The 19166-nt window shown below is 37.3% G+C and overlaps 1 protein-coding gene across 1 annotated transcript in view; it reads right to left on the reverse strand.

The window, feature by feature from the left end:
* The window catches only part of PHLPP1 (PH domain and leucine rich repeat protein phosphatase 1), a 212107-nt gene that overhangs the window by 87921 nt on the left and 105020 nt on the right, over positions 1 to 19166 (reverse strand). The window contains exons 2-3 of the mRNA XM_061169910.1: positions 17027 to 17223; positions 10540 to 10665 (exon numbers count right to left, since the gene is read on the reverse strand). Of these exons, the coding sequence (XP_061025893.1) occupies positions 10540 to 10665; positions 17027 to 17223 (323 nt within the window). The remainder of the gene's footprint in view (positions 1 to 10539; positions 10666 to 17026; positions 17224 to 19166) is intronic.

Here is a 19166-nt window from a genome sequence, read left to right on the forward strand (position 1 = left end):
GGAGCAGGCAGAGCTGCAGGATGTGTCCCATGAGCTCGTGGTACAGCCTAAACTAGAAACGCACACCTGGCACCTCACCCTCTCTGAGTGTGAGAGGCTCGGAGAAGATGGTACCCGCAGCCTCCAGAATCACTAACCGTGTCCCTCTAACAGTCATCTTCCTTCCACACACACAAAGCCCATTGTGTTTCTCAGTAAGAACAGAAAAATAGAGCTTGGCTTGGGTGGAGATCAAATCTGAACTCAGAGTTCCTTCCTCATTTCCTTATTGGCAAAATATGTGTAAACGAGCTCTTTAGAATATGACCACCTGAGAGTGTCTCTGAGCTCCATCACAGCAGCATTCACCCAAAGGGAGCATCTCCTCGACAAAGGAGAAGGGAAAAGATTGCTAACCACAAAAAACTTACATTCTAACTTTCTATTAAAAGAAGTAACATAAATACACACTTAAATGATTCTCTCTTAGAAACAGGCTACTTGTTTTCCATTTAAAATACAAATGACACATACACCTCATTGGTTAAGTACCAGTCTAACATACAAGGTCTGGTATGTTTAACATAGAGAGTTCACTGATATTTTTTCAATTATTCCAGTATTCCTTACTTTATAAAATAAATCAGACCAGTGAGTAGAAGAATTTAACTGCTCAGAGCAGTTGTAGATAATCCAATACTCTGGGTTACAAATATTGAGGTCTTCCAAGGTAAGTAAATATATCACGGAAACTAAACTCTTAAGATACTATGTATTTTTACATTGGTCTAAACACTCAGATTAAAATGATTTAACTTCAAAATATAAGACGACCAGATGTAGAGATCTGGTTAATCATATATGCTAAGTTCCTGATATAGCAATACTTGACCACTTTTTGAAGTTAGACAACAGTAGTCCCCTCAACACTGAAACCAATTTAATTTGCTTTGGGTGACTCAGAAGTCATCTCAGATTTCCTAAATACGTCTTAGTCATTATTTAAGAAGATCAGTGATCCGTGGCTATGCTCAAGTGTCCTTAGCAGCACACCCCAGTCAATAGACTGCCTGGTAAATCACCTTTTATTCTACTACTGAGCTGCCTGGATTCTACTGACAACTGTGTATTTGAAGTACTTCTCTTTGACATTTTCAGTAAATCTCAGTTATTATTTGAATCTTGGTTTGTTTTGCCCCTTCAGGCCACTGTAAAACATTGGAAGTACAATTAAAGAAAAAGCAAGGAAGAGGAACTCCCTGCATAAAGCAGTGCTGGATACTTTACATCTCAGTTCCCTCATCTGCAAAATGGAGATGATAATATCTCCTCAAAGGTTATTTCCTTTTGTTGTAAAGCCCGACCTCACACAATGTTACGGGCACCGACCTCACAGGGATACTATAAAGCATCTAGAATAGCGCTTGGCACACAGAAAAAAGTTACCAAAATGTTAGTTATCACTATTTGTTGTCACTACTGCATCAATTCAGTCAGCTAAATGATTTTATTATTAACAAAATATATCTATTAACAATTTGGGGGAAAAACAAAGAGTCTTTTTATTTTGGTGTTGACCTCATGAATGAATAACTAACTCACTTTGGACATAATGTCTAAAGCAAGGAAAACAATGGTCACATACTCTGTGCTCATCAGATAGTACCTGCAGGTATATCAAGAAACTGCAGAGCACCCAAAGGAAAAAGCTAGAGAAGGGATCTGGAAACCAAGTGATGACGAAATTGTTGGAATTACCAGAGATGTTTCTCCTAAAAGTAGATTGCTAAGAGGGCACAGAAATCATAGAAACTTCAATAGTTAGAGGTTATCAAATAGGAGAGTGAGTACGATTATCTTTTGTTAAACCAGACAGCAAAACTAGGGTCAGTGAGTCAAAGGTATAAGGATAAAGACTTCAGCTCACTTCGAAGGAAGAGCTGTCTTGTCAGACACTATAGGTATCTGAAAGGCTGTAGACCTTTTCCAGGAGGGAGATAAGTCTGGGAGTCCACAAGGTCCTTCTCAAATCTTAAATTCTAATTCTCTCAACTAAGAGCCACTTGATGATGACTAGACTTTAAGGTTAACGAACACTTTTAAAGAAAATGCCAAGTAATTGTTAAGGCAACTGTTCCAGAAAACTACAAGTAATATTACCTTTTTGGCGACTACTTTACAAGGGCCCTTCCCAATCTTAAAATAACATGCCGTAACTTTAAAACACAGCTGTAGGGACTTCCCTGGTGGCACAGTGGTTAGGAGTCCACCTGCCAATGCAGGGAACACAGGTTCGAGCCCTGGTCCGGGAGGATCCCATATGCCGTGGAGCAACTGAGCCCGTGTGCCACAACTACTGAGCCTGCACTCTACAGCCCCCGAGCCACAACTTCTGAGCCCATGCGCCACAACTACTGAGGCCCGCGTGCCTAGAGCCCGTGCTCCGCAACAAGAGAAGCCACCGCAACGAGAAGCCCACGCACCGCAACGAAGAGTAGTCCCGGATTGCCACAACTAAAGATAGCCCGTGCATAGCAACGAAGACCCAGTGCACCCAAAAGTCAATAAATAAATAAGTTTATTAAAACAAAACAAAAAACAAACAAAAAAACACAGCTGTATGTTCCTCCCTTAAAACCTAAAATGTATTTTACTAAAGATAACAACATACAGATAAAATACACATGAGGAACACATTTCTTCCATTTGCTGAAGTCCTGACGCTAGAAGTGGAGCCTAGAAGAATGCCTAGCACAGAGAAACGGTGGAATAAATATTCTCTCATTCCCCCTTCACTACCTTCTGCACCCCCAGCAACAACAGAGCCGTTGACAGAACAGGGGAGGGAGGGTGGGAAGACAGAAGAAGGGAAGATGGAGACACATGGGATGAGTTTAACATGTAAAGTACACAAGTCAGCACTGTTTCACAAAGCATGCTGCCTCTGTCAGGATACAGTAAGCAAACTAGGTATCTTTTTCATTTGTATAAAAGTGGATTGAAAAACTCTGAAGAAAATAAATTTAAATAATTTTAAATGGAAGTGACTTAGAATGAAGGAGAAACCCCTTCTTTAGGAATATATTCACTAGGATTTCAGAACCAATAGTTACTGTAGAAAAAAAAAGAAGGGATTAGCAATGTGGAAATAAGATGAAGCATAATTATAATTGCAAAGAGACCATTTTAATATTTTCACTAAATCACAGTATTATGTATTAGAAAAACAAAATTTAATGTAATCCAAAATACTTTATCTTTAGTTTAAATTCAAAGCAGAATTTCTAAATTCCCTAATTTCATAAACTATTTATATCTATAATAAGGAAAGATTCCACAATATGAATTTTTGTGTTACTATACTGGAAAGTTAATTATGATGTTTGGTAAAATAGTCAAATTTTCCCAAGAAAGTAAAATGGAATGAGCAGGATACTATCCAGATGGGCAGTCCTTTTTTCTTTTTTAAGATTTTTTTTTTTTATGGCTGTGTTGGGTCTTCATTGCTGTGCACGGGCTTTCTCTAGTTGCGGCGAGTGGGACCTACTCTTCGTTGCAGCGCACAGGCTTCTCATTGTGGTGGCTTCTCTTGTTGCAGAGCACGGGCTCTAGGCACACAGGCTTCAGTAGTTGCGGTGCATGGGCTCAGTAGTTGTGGCTCGCAAGCTCTAGAGCACAGGCTCAGTAGTTATGGCGCACAGGCTTAGTTGCTCCACGGCATGTGATCTTCCCGGACCAGGGCTCGAACCCCTGTCCCCTGCACTGGCAGGTGGATTCTTAACCACTGCACCACCAGGGAAGTCCTGGACAGTATTTTCTAATTTTAGCTTCCATTTTTTCCTTTTTCACATTGCTCAGACATCTGTGATATGACTACACATTTACATTTTACACAGTTGTACCTTTGTAGATATTTTATCTCTCCTTGAAATGCTCTTTCCCCTTCTCTTTGTTGTGAGCTCCTATTCATCCTTCAAACTCAGCTTGCTCATTACCTCCTTGAAGCTTCCTGTACCTAAATATTTCATACACTGAATTTCCAAACTTTTCTCATATCTTCACTACAGAATTGGTACAAGACCAATTTTCTAGGGATTGGGGTGACATTTTGTAAACTAAAATCCATGTCACTCAGACCCTCAATTCTACTTCAGATTCTGCCATAGACTTGCTAGATTGTCATGGTCAAACGGCCCTTGATTCTTTATCTAAAGAATGGGTATAAAATGTGAAGGGAGGGCTTCCAAAAAAAGCCCCTTTAAGCCCTGGACTCCTTAGCAGAACAGGATTGAGAGCACAGCTTCTTACCCTTATAACCCCAATGTAACCAGCAACAGCAAAATCCCTAAAAGACAAGTGACCAACCATGCTGACAAAAAGCAGAATACTCCCTAAATTACACTTCAAATTAAGAGACAAAATATGTGTAAATATGTGCAAAAGATGACTAAGTGATCTTAAAGGGTTCCTTGCAACTACATCAAATGACACAAATTTATATGCTGGAAACAATCCTATTCCACCAGATTGATTTGACTCTATGATTACTGAAGTATTCTTTGAGTAAAATCTGGACAATAAAACACTCTTTTTAAGCACATGAAAGCAAAAGTTCAACTGTGATTCACCATATATCTTATTCTTATTTAAAGGGTGATGTTTACTCATCATTTCACGTGATCTTTAATTCAGCATGAGATGTTGCCCTGACTTGCCTACACTATGCGTATTAAGGGTGAACCAAAATATCACGGCAACCAAAACTTTAACGTGGTGACTTTTTTTCATTTAAAAAAAAAAAAAAAGATGGCCCAGAATTAAAATACTATGATTAATACTAAAAGAAAGATAGCCAGAGAGATAAGCACTGTGATAGCCACCATCACTGGCAACTGCCAGCCTGTTAACCACTGATCAACAAGGAAAGAGATATGTGGACAAACTAAGTGGCCTTAAGAGGCGTCAACTTATACCACTGGGCCATACAACATATACATATAACACAACTGGCCACAAGCTAAGAATTGGGAAAGCTGAGTAATAGGTATGTGCGTATTATCTCTACTTCTAAATATTTGACATTTTCCATAATGAAAAGTTAAAAACACATTCATGCATACTTTAATTAATTAACTAATAATAAATAAATGCTTTTCACTTGGGAAAAAAACAACAAAAACAAACAAATAACCCCACATTCATGCACAACACCAAATCAGTGATCTAAATCCCCTTTTAAGCTTCCTTGAAATCAAGAAACAGACTTTAATGTGGGAAATACAGTGTCCCAGAAGTGACTAAGACTTTAAATTAAAAATAAGTACGACTTAGGCTATAGATTCACATGAAGACTAACTTTGAAGAGAATCCACAGGATCAATCAACATGTCTAAAACCAATGTACTCCAAAAAGTGGGCCACAAAGAGGGACAGCCGGGGCAGCATTTCTGTAAAGTCACTCGTACACCTGACTGGAGCACTTCTGCAATTCCTGTTCTTCCCTCAACTACTACCCTCGCCCTCGCATCACTGCCCCACCAACCACTTTGAAGACACGCTGGACAGGTACCCATGTTGAGCTAGCAGAGTCCATTCTACACAGCATACAACAGGATGTTTGCTGAATTTTTAAAGCGTGCCGTGCATTAATATTTCAGGGATGACTTTAAAATCACCATTGTAATCCTCCCAAAGGAGCCATTTCTTCCACAGTAACTACCACTAACACCCGCCCCAAATTAAAAACTCTAAAGGGACAGCCTCGGGTGTTATTTTGGCAAGCAAAACTAAGGGCTAAGATTAAGTTTAAAAAATAATAAGTATATAAGAGCCTGTCTTGGTAGAACACGGCTAATTAATAACCTTTTATATATGTTCACAAAGTCAACTAAAAAAATTAGAACAAAGAATAACATTTTTCTTGTAGCTAAGATCCAGAAGCATAAACTGAAAATAAAGAATTTTTATTTTAAATTAATTACCTAATTCATTTTAATTCAAAAATCATTGGAATTTGCTTCTTTTTGTCTTCCCACCCTGGGGTGAGGATGGTCATTAAGAATCAGAAACTCAGATATTTCTTTCTGTTGTTGGTTTGTCTTTCTTTCAGACAATTATTAAAATGAATCCTCATTTAAACATCAGGATATGGACAATCCATTCTGTGAATGTTTTGTTCCTCAATAAGAAGAAAAGAAAAAGAAACTGTTTCCATAGTAACCCTGAGTGTGACTAAACTGTATACCTTCCTAAGACCTACATATAAGGAACAACAGACAATGGAAAGGGGAAGCTAGAAGCAGAAGTGGCTTGTGACCGTCAGCCGGTGCCACTCCACGCTTCCCATACACACATTATCCCAAAGGGACTGAGTTCTAATCCTCTTTCCAGCAGCCCCAACCTACCCTCCCAGGATGTGAGGTTAAAGGAAAAGACACTATCATAGGATTTTCCTCAACATACAAAGTTTAAAGAGTGTGGCCATATTTTATATGGGTTTCATACCCAAATAGGGAGTTCTCGCACTTATTCCTCCTATAATACCTAACCTCTTTAATCAGACCCTTACAACTCATTTCCCCTTTAATTCACTAAGTATAACAACTTCTAAAAATTTTTGAAATGTGTATCTGGTTTTAAGGGTTGAAGAAAAGGAAGACACTGTATCTAAAATCTGCATTTATTAAAATATTTGCCCTCTATCCCCTACCCCTGACTTTTCAGGAAGAAATCTTCTTTCTCCCCAATGTCTGCCATGCTTAATTACTTTACCCTAAAAGGCTGCTGTCCTGGTTAAGAGCAGCAGAAGGTTCCTTGTTCAGATAAACTAAGCATATGTGTGTCTTATGCTTAAAATAAACATAAAAACAGATAATATTTTTTAAAAAATATATTGTCCAGCCAGTCAGTGATGATGGCAGGAATGACGGTCATAAAATTATTTATGTATTTATTTAGTCAGTCATACATACACACACGCACTTACTATGTGCCAGTGTAAGTCCATGACATGCATATTTCATATAAGCACTAAGAGGTAAGTGCTATTATTATTTCCTTTATCAAATGAAAAGGCTTAATATTTAGAAACTTAGATTATAGTCACACGACCAGTAAATGTTAGAACCCAGGTCTCCTTAGCTGAGACTCAAACTCTTTACTCCTACACCATTTGGCCTCCCCAGACATTCAGAGCCGTTCTGAAGTGAGGGGAGGTTAAGGTTCTGATTCAAGTTTGTCCTAGTTAACATCAGTTAACTACCAGTTGAGTACTTGTTAATACTAGTAATCTAAGGTAATTAACTCAAAGTCCCCCCTCCCTCCTGGAAGTGTGAAATGTAAGCTGCAGTCTTGTGTATGTACATGTGTGTAGCTACATTACATTTCAGCACGTACCTACCAGATGGTTCCTAACAGCCATACAATAATGAGGGAAAAGGGAAACTCACACCAACATTCCTGTTCCTCATCCTGCCACCATCATGTGCTCCTGTGTCACAATTCTCCCCCCCACCCCCTCCTACTGAGAGGTCTGATGTCTGAACCAGTTCAAGGTTTGGATAATCGGAGTGAGAGCCTCATTACAGAGACACCACCCTATTAGACCATAGAAATGGCACATTAACCAAACAGCAACAGGGAAGAGTACTAACCAAGCTAACACTTGACACTTACAATCACCTGCCACAAGTTAGAAATCAACACTTTTCACACCTTATTTAAGAGATATTTAATAATCTTCCTCTTGCACTCCACCTCTCTGCTGTCTCCCTAGGAACAGAAGCTCTTTGAAGTGAAGAACTGTATTTTGCTAGAGTTTTAAAGGGGCAAATATGGAGTCTAATTCGTGCTATGGTTTCTGACTGAGGCTACAATCTACACAGCAATTCAAAGAACCTAGAAGCCATTCTTTATGTTTCCCTTTTCCTCATGCTCTTTATGTAATTTATCAGTAAACCTGTCACTTGATCCCCAAAACACATCTGTTCACTTCTCTCCATTTCCACCTTCACCTCTTGCCTAGAATACACCACAAGAGCCTCTTGACGGTCAGGCCCCCCTGCTTCTATTCTTGCCCTCCACAATCCATTCTCTACACAACAGCCAATGTGATGTGAGATCATGGAACCTTCTGGAAGAAAACTCTTTAACGGCTTGCCATTATGCCAATGACAAAATCCAGACTTTTCATCCTCTTCTATAACAGAAGACCCTTGTCTTCTCTGACCTTCACCATCTCTCCTTCCAGTCTTAGGGCTCTCTCACTCCCTTCTCCCACTACCTGCAAAGCTACCCCCACCAGATCGTCAAATAATCAGATATTTCGTTCACTGAAGTATCAGTTTAAATGTCCCCTCCTCAGAGTTATTCCTCTCCCATCATTCTCTGTCATATCACTTTGTATTATAGCATGATGATTAACTGATATTTTCTTTCTTCTCTGTTTACTTATTTATCATTTGTCTCTCCAGTATAAGCCCTACCCAGAGAGGGAAACTGGACTTGTTCTTTGCTGTATCCTAGTGCATAAAATACATACCTGACATACAGAAGGTGCTTAATAAATGCTTGCTGGCTTTAGAACAGTGATTTATCAATTGTGTGGATGTTTAATATACAAGACTATTAAATTCAATACCTACTCATCTTTCTGTTATTATTGTTTCAGTCAAAGCAATCTGTCATTGGTAAGCTTGATAATTTACATAAACTTTTATTTACATCCTTATCCATGTTTGTTTAAGAATTTATACCTCTGACTTGTTCGAAAAAGAATGTAAAGCAGCTATTACACTGCATTTGGTATAAAAGGTCAAAACATCTCCACATAGGACATTCTATAAAATACCTGACCACTACGTCCCCAAAACTGTCAAGGTCATGAAAAACAAAGAAAGACTGAAAAACTGTCAGAGATCAGGGCAGACAAAGGAGAAATGACAACCAAGTGCACTGTGGTGCCCTGGATTAGATCTTGGAATAGAAAAATAACATTAATGGAAAAACTAGTGAAATCCAAATAATTTCAGAGTAACGTACTAATGTTGGTTTCTTAGTTTTGACAAATGTATCATGGTAATATTAGATGTCTGGGAAACCAAGTGAGGAGTATACAGAAACTCTCTATACTGTCCTTGCAACTTTTCTGTAAATAGAAGATTACTCCGAAAAAAAAAGTTTACTTAAAAAATCAACATCTCCATATAGACAGAAATTTAAACTGCAGTTTGACCATAGTTTGGCATTTTATTCTGAATAGAGTATGGGCCATTGACTTATTGCTTTGAACCCATACAACCACTTAATGTTAAAAGCACGATATTATATAATATTTGTCTCCTCACATTTGCAACAACAAGAGTAATTTTAAAACAACTAGACAGATATACTAGTTGCCTCTAATACCACATTAATTCTACATGCAAGTCTGAAGGAGAAGTGTCATCTTTCCCTTTTTCTCTAGTAGGGGTGCTGTCCTGTACGTTTAGAACCTCCATTTGCCTACTAGGTTGGGAGAATATTCAAAGTCCTATCAACCTAAACTCTGTCCATTGCTTCTTCCTAAAAGGAGAAACTAATGTTCCTAAGTATATTGTATCATCAGAGAACACAGTTTTCTCCCCCTGATAATTCAAATGAGCCCAGTATGTCAAAAAGACTTTCTAGACATTATTCTCTAATTTTCTCTTAACTGCTCTACAAAGTTATTCCTTATTCATTCACTTGACAAATAATTACATCATGCAGCAGTCTGAATCACACTGAACTTGAATAACAAATTGGATTATAAATTCAAAAATATGAAAGCAAATTCCACCGTAATGTTTCTGCACCCTAGGGAGGTTTCATCATTTCATAAACACACCCAAAACCAAGGCACAAAGTACTGCCATCTAACCCACTGTACATAATTCTACAAATGTGATATAAAAACGTTCTCACACACAGCACCTGAAATACCAGCATTTCTTTATCTTATTTATCAGTTTATTGTGGGTTCCAGTACACACACACACACATACACATACACATACACAGAGGTATTTTGTTTCATGGGTCATGGTAATCTTATTTAAACAGAGGACTATAAAATGGTAAAAATAATTAAGACGAAAAAAGAAATCAAACCATTCAAAAGGCAGAAATTGAAAAGGTGAAAGGGAGATGGTACAAGATTAGACTGCTTATAAGAAAAAATGGTCAGAGGAAAAGGGGAAATTTGTAACAATTCTCTGGGTATTTTGTGGTTTTGTAGTTGTCCTACCCTGGGCCAGTCCCTTAAATATTCTCAACCTCATGTTCCTTCACTACAACATTAAGATAATAATGACAGTCTACCCACTGAATTCTTTTTTAAGTATAAACAAAATGGGCAAATAAAACACAATTTTTAAAAAGTTACTTTTCACCAAAATGAGCTTTTAAAAAGCCTGAAAATTGCTAATTACTGGCAGTATCTGAAAAAAAAAAAAAAAAAAGAGTGTATAACTATATTTTGTAAAGCAGAAGCAACTCTTTAGCCAGCCAGAAGCTGAACAAAATTCTTGGTTAAATGCTTACCTTGGAGACTTGTCGAAGCCACCTTAAATACTCTGTGAACGTATCAAAACAAATGTAGTAAGTCTGGCTTTGGGGTCCCGAGGAGCTAAATGCTAAACAGTGCTGGTGTTTTTTCACTTCTTCTACCTATAAAAACAAAGAGTGACAAAAACATGTCAGAAAGCAGGATATTTACCGAGCTCATTAACTGTCCCTTAGACCAGTGAGCCTGCACAGCTTTGCATCTATCTCTTTATGTGTGCCTCTTACTACTTAAAGCATGTAAGCTCCTAAGTCTGACCAACCAATCTGAATTACAAGGAAACCAAAAAGGGGAATATTACCTTCAAGAGATTTCCCCACAATAGTGAAATTGTCTTCTTCCTGTTTAAAATTGTAACAGACTCCCTTTTTTATCCTTCTATACCCTCACAATAGGGTGCTGAGGTTCTTACTTCCTGTTAAAGAGGGCTTTTACTGAAGATTTTACTTAAGAATTTTTACTGCAGGTGAATTTTTACTTAGGGGACTTTTGTATTACTCTGAATTACAACCTTTTATTAAAAGAGGTCTTCAAGCATGTTAAATAAGCTTTTTTCTTTTAGCTTATTGTGAAATTGAGATTAACCTGAAATAAAACCCTACCATAAGAAATTTCAAGTCCCAATAATGCAGCGATATTGTCAAATCAAATTTCCACTCCTAGTAAATTCTTCATAAGGAGAAAAAGTCCAAACGATAAAGTAACATGATATTACACAAACTCTTACGTTTTACTTACAGAATGAATGTTTCCTATATTTCATTTACAAAACTGACCACAAACCAAGTCACAGTGAAAGTGTAAAAAACTTCAGAAAGATCACACAGACTACATTCTGGGACCAAAATAAAATCAAGTTAAAAATCAATAATAAATCAATTAAAAATCTACATTTAGAAAGTTAATACACTTCTAAACAACTCACAGGTAAAAAAAAGAATTTGTAATCAAAACATAGAAATTCTTAGCACTAAACCATTAAAAATACTATGTACTGAAATTTATGGAATGTAACAAAAGCAGGTACACAGAGGGAAATTTATAATTTTAAATACTCATATTAGAAAAGAAGGCAGAAAATTAATTTAATTGGCATGTATCTCAAGAACTAAGGGAAAAAATAGCAAAAACAAAAACGAAGTGAACTCCAAGCAGAATGAAGGTGATAATAAAAAGCAGAAGTTAACGAAATGAAAACCGGGACTTCCCTGGTGGCGCAGTGGTTAAGAATCTGCCTGCCAATGCAGGGGACACGGGTTCGAGCCCTGGTCTGGGAAGATCCCACATGGCACGGAGCAACTAAGCCCGTGCACCACGACCAATGAGCCTGCACTCTAGAGCCGGCTAGCCACAACTACTGAGCCCACGTGCCACAACTACTGAGCCTGCGTGCCACAACTACTGAAGCCCACGCACCCTAGAGCCCGTGCTCCGCAACAAGAGAAGCCACCGCAATGAGAAGCCCGCGCACCGCAACGAAGAGTAGCCCCCACTTGCCACAACTAGAGAAAGCCCATGCGCAGCAACGAAGACCCAACGCAGTCAAAAAATTAAAAAAGAAAAAAGAAATTAAAAAAAAGAAAGAAATGAAAACCAAATATACAATAGAGAACATTAACAAAGCAAAACAGCAATTCTTTGAAAAGGCTAACAAAATTGAATATCAATTGATATTGATCAATGATATCAACTGAAGACAAATATTAATAATGAAAAGGGAGACACAGCAGATTAAGCAGGGATTAAAAAGAGGTTATTATAAATAATTTTGTGGCAAATTTTTAGAAAAATTTATTTTACCAACACTAAATCAAGGGAAAAAAAACAGGCCTAAATAGTCTTATTACCATTTAAGAAAATGAATATTTTTTTAATTACCAAGAAAATATCAGGCTCATATGGTTTCGTAGGTGAGTTTTATCAAAGTTCCAAGAAATAGATCATTGCAAACTTGTGCAAACTCATCCACCAAACAAGAAAAGAAGAAAAAGATCCCAGCCTATTCTATGAGGCCAGTATAACCAAAAACAGATCAGAACAGTAAGAGAAAGGAAAATTACAGGCCAACCTTAGTCATGAACACTTATCTTGAACAAAATGTTGCATCAGAATCCAGCAATACAGAAAAACATATATCAAGAACAAAAGTTGGATTTACCTCAGGAAAGGAAAGATGGTTTAACGTTATTGGAACTATAAAGTCATTAATCACATTAACAGATTAAAGAAGAAAACCGTATGATTACCACCACAGTTGCAGAAAAAGCATTTGATGATGTTCTCTACCCATTCATCATTCATGATAAAAACTCTAAGCAAACTAAGAACACAAAGAACTCACTTAAGCCAACAAAGGATATTTATGTAAGGCAAACTTCAATGTTAATAATGAGATATCACTCTCTTACCTTACTTTTTCTGTTCAATACTGTACTAGAGTCCTGGCCATTGCAATAAGACAAAGAAATGTATTGAGGAAGAAAGAAAATTGCCATTATTTGAATATGAGATGATTAGCTACATAGCAAACTCCAAAGAATCTAGAGACATTAGAATAAATAAGAAAATTTAGCAAGGTGGCTGGATATAAGATTAACACTAAAAAAATCAACCACATTTCTATACACCAAAGAGAAAATATAATTTTATAAAAATGCTATTTAAACTAATCCATATCGACAGAAATCAGGCAGTGTTTTTTGGGAGTGGGTAGGAGTGAGCAGAAAAGTAGGGACAGAAGGGTACAAAGGAGCACAAGGGGACTATCTGTCAAATTGTGCTCATGGAAGTATAATACAGTTATCAAATTGTTATCAAAATGTGCAGTACGTTGTATATCAATTATACCTCAATAAAGTTTGGCAAAGATGTAGAGAAATGTACACTGATATGAGCATGATATGGTGCAACAACCTTGGAAAACAATTGGATATCATCTTGTAAAAGTAAATGTGCATATATGTCCTATCGCCCAGTGACTGCACTCTTAAGAGCAATATTTCTCAAGGAGGTCATTATAGGAATTTTGGATTGAATAGTTCCTTGTGTACATTATGCAGGACTGTCTAATATTTTTGCATGATATTTTACTCTCTGAGCCCCTGCCCTGTAGATGCCAATAGTGTCCCCTTGCAGCAAAAGATACTAGTATTAACCAAACACACTATCTACTTTTCCCAGAACCTATGTAATTAAGATGGAGTCATGTGACTAGTTCTGGCCAATGAGCCATGAGCAGAAGTGGCATGTGTCACTTCTACAACCAGATATACAAGAGCCAGCTAATGACCCTCCAGTTACCTCTTCTCCTGCCTAAGCAGCAAAGGAAGCCACGTGTTACAAATATTATAAGAGAGAAGAACCCCCAACAGACTGGGTTCGTACATAATTACTTGAAAAAAGAAATCTCCACCCACCCACACTGGACAAATAGTGTGAGTGACAAATAACTGTTATGATAAGTCACTGAGATTTGGGAGTTCTGTTACCACAGCATAACTTAGCTTACATCAACTGACTACCCAATCATTTGACAATCAAAACACTTGCACATATTACCAAATGTCCCCTTCAGGCACAGCGACAAGAGTTGAGAACTGCTGCTCTAGAAAAACTACTTGTAAACCAGGAGGCATATCAAAATAAGACTAGCTCAAGAGCACTATTTATAACAGAAAACTAGAAGCAACCCAAATGTCCATCAACGAGAAAATTACTTAAGAAATTTTAGAAATTTGGAACATTTACAGAGTGGAACATTATACAGAAATGAAAACCATATATAGCAAGTAATATGGAATCTTATTATGAAACATAATATTGAGTGAAAAAATTCCATCACAGAAAACTACAAACAGGATGATACCATTTTTTATTAAGATCAAAACAAGCAAAACATAGTTATATGATAAAATTTATTTCAAAAAAGTAAGCAAACGATGAATACATATTCTAGGACAGTGGATTCCTCTGGGGTAGGAGGAGGCAATGGGACAGATGCAAAGAGAACTCAGGTAGAGACACTGGTATTGATGCTGCTGTACTTCCTAAACTGAGTAGTAAGTTAACAGTTACTCAGCTTATTATGCCTCATAGCTTAACAAATATTACATAAAGTATTAATGTAAATAAGTTATCTAAAAATTTATGTTCAATTTTAAAGAAGAAATTAAATATAATAATTGTACATGAATAAAAACTTATTAAACAAATGTTTTTCAACAATTAAACTTTAATAGAGCTTTATTTAACTTCATATTTGAATTCTACATTTGAAAACGTAAACTAATGATCATGCTCAAGTAGTGTGTCAAAATTATCACAGCAATTATAGCAAAATTGATTATCACACCTCATTTCTAGCTCTTTTATATAAATTAGAAAACAAAAACCAAAAAACCCCTTCCATTTACTCTCAGATTTTCCTTTAACAACAGACCAGAATGAGAAAAGGAAAGACAAACATTAATGAAAACTTACATTGCAAAGAGTGAATTATTTTTTCCTAACTTGGTTAATATAATTTTTCAACATACTCAATTATTTTTAAAGGTGTGGCACAAAACAGGTTTTACAAGCTTTGTCTGTGAGAAAAAGAAGCTGTTAACTTTCTATTCACTCAATGGTAGAAGTGCATCCAGTAATAGGCCTGGGAAACAGAACAAGTCTCTAGCTCTGAATAAAAATGCTAATTATAACTGGATCTTCTCTCACCTTACCTGAACATTCCACTGCTTCCCTGCCTCTGCTTCTCTGAGCACAATAATCTTTCTGACCATCTCCTTTATATGTCAAGAGATTTTTCACCCTTCAAGCTCTATCATAATTGCTACCTCCTTCATCACAAAATCCCGATTCCCCCCACAAAATGTAATCTCTTCCACTTATCTTCCACACTATTTTTTTGCACCTCTCGTAGAGCAGATATTGTTGTGTTCATCCTTCATTTCCAGATAGTAATTATAAGCTATTCAAAGGCAGAGATGGTGACTTACCCATCTTGGTATTTCTGGGACGCCAAGCAAAGTTGCTTCCCCACAGAGGATATTTAATAAATAGTTATATTAAATTTGCCCATGCAAATGACTAACACCATAAGGAAAGAAACAGATTGTTGACCTATCGGGGCATCAAACATTAAATATGCATTTTTAATGATGAGTTATGGAAGTAATAATGATGACTAATTTTTCAGATCCATCCAAAGGACAAGATCTTCAGTAATAAACTATCACTAATTCTTCAATGCTCAGACAGAAGTTAAGAAGCCATGGTTTCAAAATGGGTGAATGAAATAGACCTGAACACACCTCACAGACTAGCCAAATCTATTTTTTTTAAACAATCAAGTAACGATCAAGAAAAAAATTTTTAATATGCCCCCGATTTCCAAAAACCCATTCTTCATCCAAATTTACCTTTCCCTTTATTAACAGATTATCATATCATTTAAAAATCAGGAAATACTGACATATAATTATGGTAATGATACCCCTACCAGTGCTTGGAGTTTATAAATAAATCTGGCAAAGAAAAGAATGTAATATCTTCCTAAGCAATCCTGTTCTTTCTGTTGATATTTTATAAATGATAGGAATAAAATAGTTAACATGCCCAAAGAAAAGCAGCCAGTATGTTGGAAATATCTATCAGCTGTATCACAGGTTTTCTCTGAAATGAGTAGCATTTCAGGTTCAAAAATCATGACTAGCTATATTGATAAACTAAAAGTACTAACCCCACTGGTCACTAAACACAAATAAACAGAGAGGTAAGGCAAAGCGGGATCACAGATTCCTGCTAGAGAGTCTAACCTTTGATAAGCACGCCTGAATGATCCTAAGGTCATGGACTTGGGGATCACTGTACTATACTATAAAATACACGCTCACAATATCAAAAGATATCTTCTCATAAATAATAATTTATCACCTACAGTCTGAAATATAACAGTGAAATTCTAGTTGCTCTATTTTCAGTCACATAGTTAAGGTGCATGTACTAAGAAGTGAACATAACCAGGGCTTCACGTGAGCCAATGGCACTGTTATTTTCCAAAACTCCACCAACCAAAAATGTCCACTGGTGGAGGCACAACAGGAATGATGAGTCAAAAACTATCTACCCCTGGGACTTCCCTGGTGGTCCAGTGGGTAAGACTCCACACTCCCAATGCAGGGGGCCTGGGTTCGATCCCTGGTCAGGGAATTAGATACAGCATGCACGCCACAACTAACAGCCCCCATGCTGCAACTAAAAGATCCCACGTGCCGCAATGAAGATCCTGCGTGCTGCAATTAAGACCCAGCACAGCCAAAATAAATAAATACATAGATTTTTTTTTAATTGAAATTCTTTAAAAAAAAAAAAAAAAACCCCATCTACTCCTTACTACAGAAATGACTCAAAGTAAGCTTCTTAATGACACTGGGAAATCTGTTAGTATTTGGTTTGTTCTAAACTTACTTTTCCACCAATTAGTGGCAGAACATGCATCTTTCCGGTCAAGCTGTCTTTCACAGATGATACTATTAGGCAGGTCCCACACAGGATAACTTGGCGTCTGGTCCATCGGTTCACTGGCAACTGCATTTTGCCTTTACGGACATTATACATTCCTGAGAGCTGAATCCGTTCCGAGCTACCAGTGCTGTGAGGTTTTCCTGCAACAAACACAAGCAAACATTTTAGTCTTAAAGAAATGGGCTTTTTTGCTACTCATCAGATAAATTTACCAGATAAATTACTTGGACAACAGAGAATAATTATAGGGAAACAATCTAATTTATAATTGAGAGAATCTGAAACCTGCAGTAATGCAATCATGATAAGAACTACCACATCTGCTCCACATGTACCTTTTAATATAGGTGAAGAAGAGTTTTTTCCTTAAAACCCTAGGAAAAAAGCTATTTTAACTCCTCTGTTATAGCCTAAGTTTTTTCTGCTATATCCTTCACAACTTAATTTTACATTTAAAACAGAAATGGCTTCAAGATTTTCATGAACACGAGAGTTAATTTAAGTACACTAAGAAGAAAATATTATAGACTGATATAGAAAGATAACATTCAAGATCTAGCATTTAATGAAACTAATCAGTTTTAATGGAATTAGCCACTCATATTCTTCCTCCTACAGATATTTAATGTACATTTACTATTAAGGAGACAATTAAAAATGAATGACTTGGGCTTCCCTGGTGGCACAGTGGTTAAGAATCCGCCTGCCAATACAGGGGACACAGGTTCGAGCCCTGGTCCGGGAAGATCCCACATGCCATGGAGCAACTAAGCCCGTGTGCCACAACTACTGAGCCTGCACTCTAGAGCCCACAAGCCACAACTACTGAAGCCCGCACGCCTAGAGCCCGTGCTCCTCAACAAGAGAAGCCACCCCAATGAGAAGCCCACGCACCGCAATGAAGAGAGGCCCCCGCTCATCACAACTAGAGAAAGCCCATGCACAGCAACGAAGACCCAACACAGCCAAAAATAAATAAATAAAATAAATAAATTTATTAAAAAAAAAAAAGAATGACTTTTCTAGTAAGAAAATACTACTCTATAAACATAAGCTAAGTCCTCAAAGATAAACTTAATGTCAATCCAGGAAGGACTGTGTGCTGTAGTGCTTGTGAGTCACGGAGGGAACAAAGAGACAGAGAAAGATGCACTAAGACTCAGAGACAAAGAGAGCTGAGAAAGCTCTGAAGAGTCTTCATTTCCCAGATGGAAGTGAATTTGGAAGAATGACATTCAGACAAGCCCCATCAATTGAATGGGAGAACTACTGTGATTAATAAGTGATGGAGCTGTATAAACAAGAAGAAAAATATTTCCCAGTTATAGACACTGAATATTTATCAAAGAGTACTGAAGCCCATGCTCACAAATAAATTAAAGAGGGGCACATGTCCCCGAATAGTTCCCAAGTCAGAAGTGTTATATTTATTTGAAAGTTTGCCTAGTTGCCTAGTAGAAGAAACAGATTCAAGAAAAATTATATTCTTATGAATGTTAAAAACTAACATAAATGCCAAGTAGTTTTGGTAAATGTCTAATAGCTACTGGAGAAGGAAACAGGAAGAACAGCAGCACCAAAAATAGATCTCAAGAAGATCCAAAAACTGTTTGAACCCTCCCAGTACACACCTTTGGGCAGAGATGTTTGCAAATAACAAAACCAGCAGGTTTGAATTTCACTTCCTCTTTCTCCCAGTATATCAAAATGTTTTATGAAATAAATACTGTACACTGCATAAATTTGCCGGGGCTAGGCTAGAATGAAGTCTAAAAGTGGTCCACCTTTTTGAACCTGGGCCCAGCAAACAACTACACAGCTAGCATCCTCAGTGGAGAGCTCCACTGAGTTGTTTGTCTACCAAATGCTAACACTCCCACAAAGGGATAGGAAGCCCAGGAGACTTTAAAATAGATATGGCTTGCCAAAGGCTGCCAGTGATAGATCAGACCACAGTCATTCACTTGTCCCATTCTGCACAAGTTCATTTACACCCACAGAGAGAGATGCCCAGGATCCCAGTCTAAGAGCTCCTCTCTACATTATAGTCTCTCTTCCTGTAGAGAAGTGGGACAGGAGATTC

The sequence above is a fragment of the Eubalaena glacialis genome, chromosome 15 (assembly GCF_028564815.1).
Source record: "Eubalaena glacialis isolate mEubGla1 chromosome 15, mEubGla1.1.hap2.+ XY, whole genome shotgun sequence".
Lineage (NCBI taxonomy): Eukaryota > Metazoa > Chordata > Mammalia > Artiodactyla > Balaenidae > Eubalaena > Eubalaena glacialis.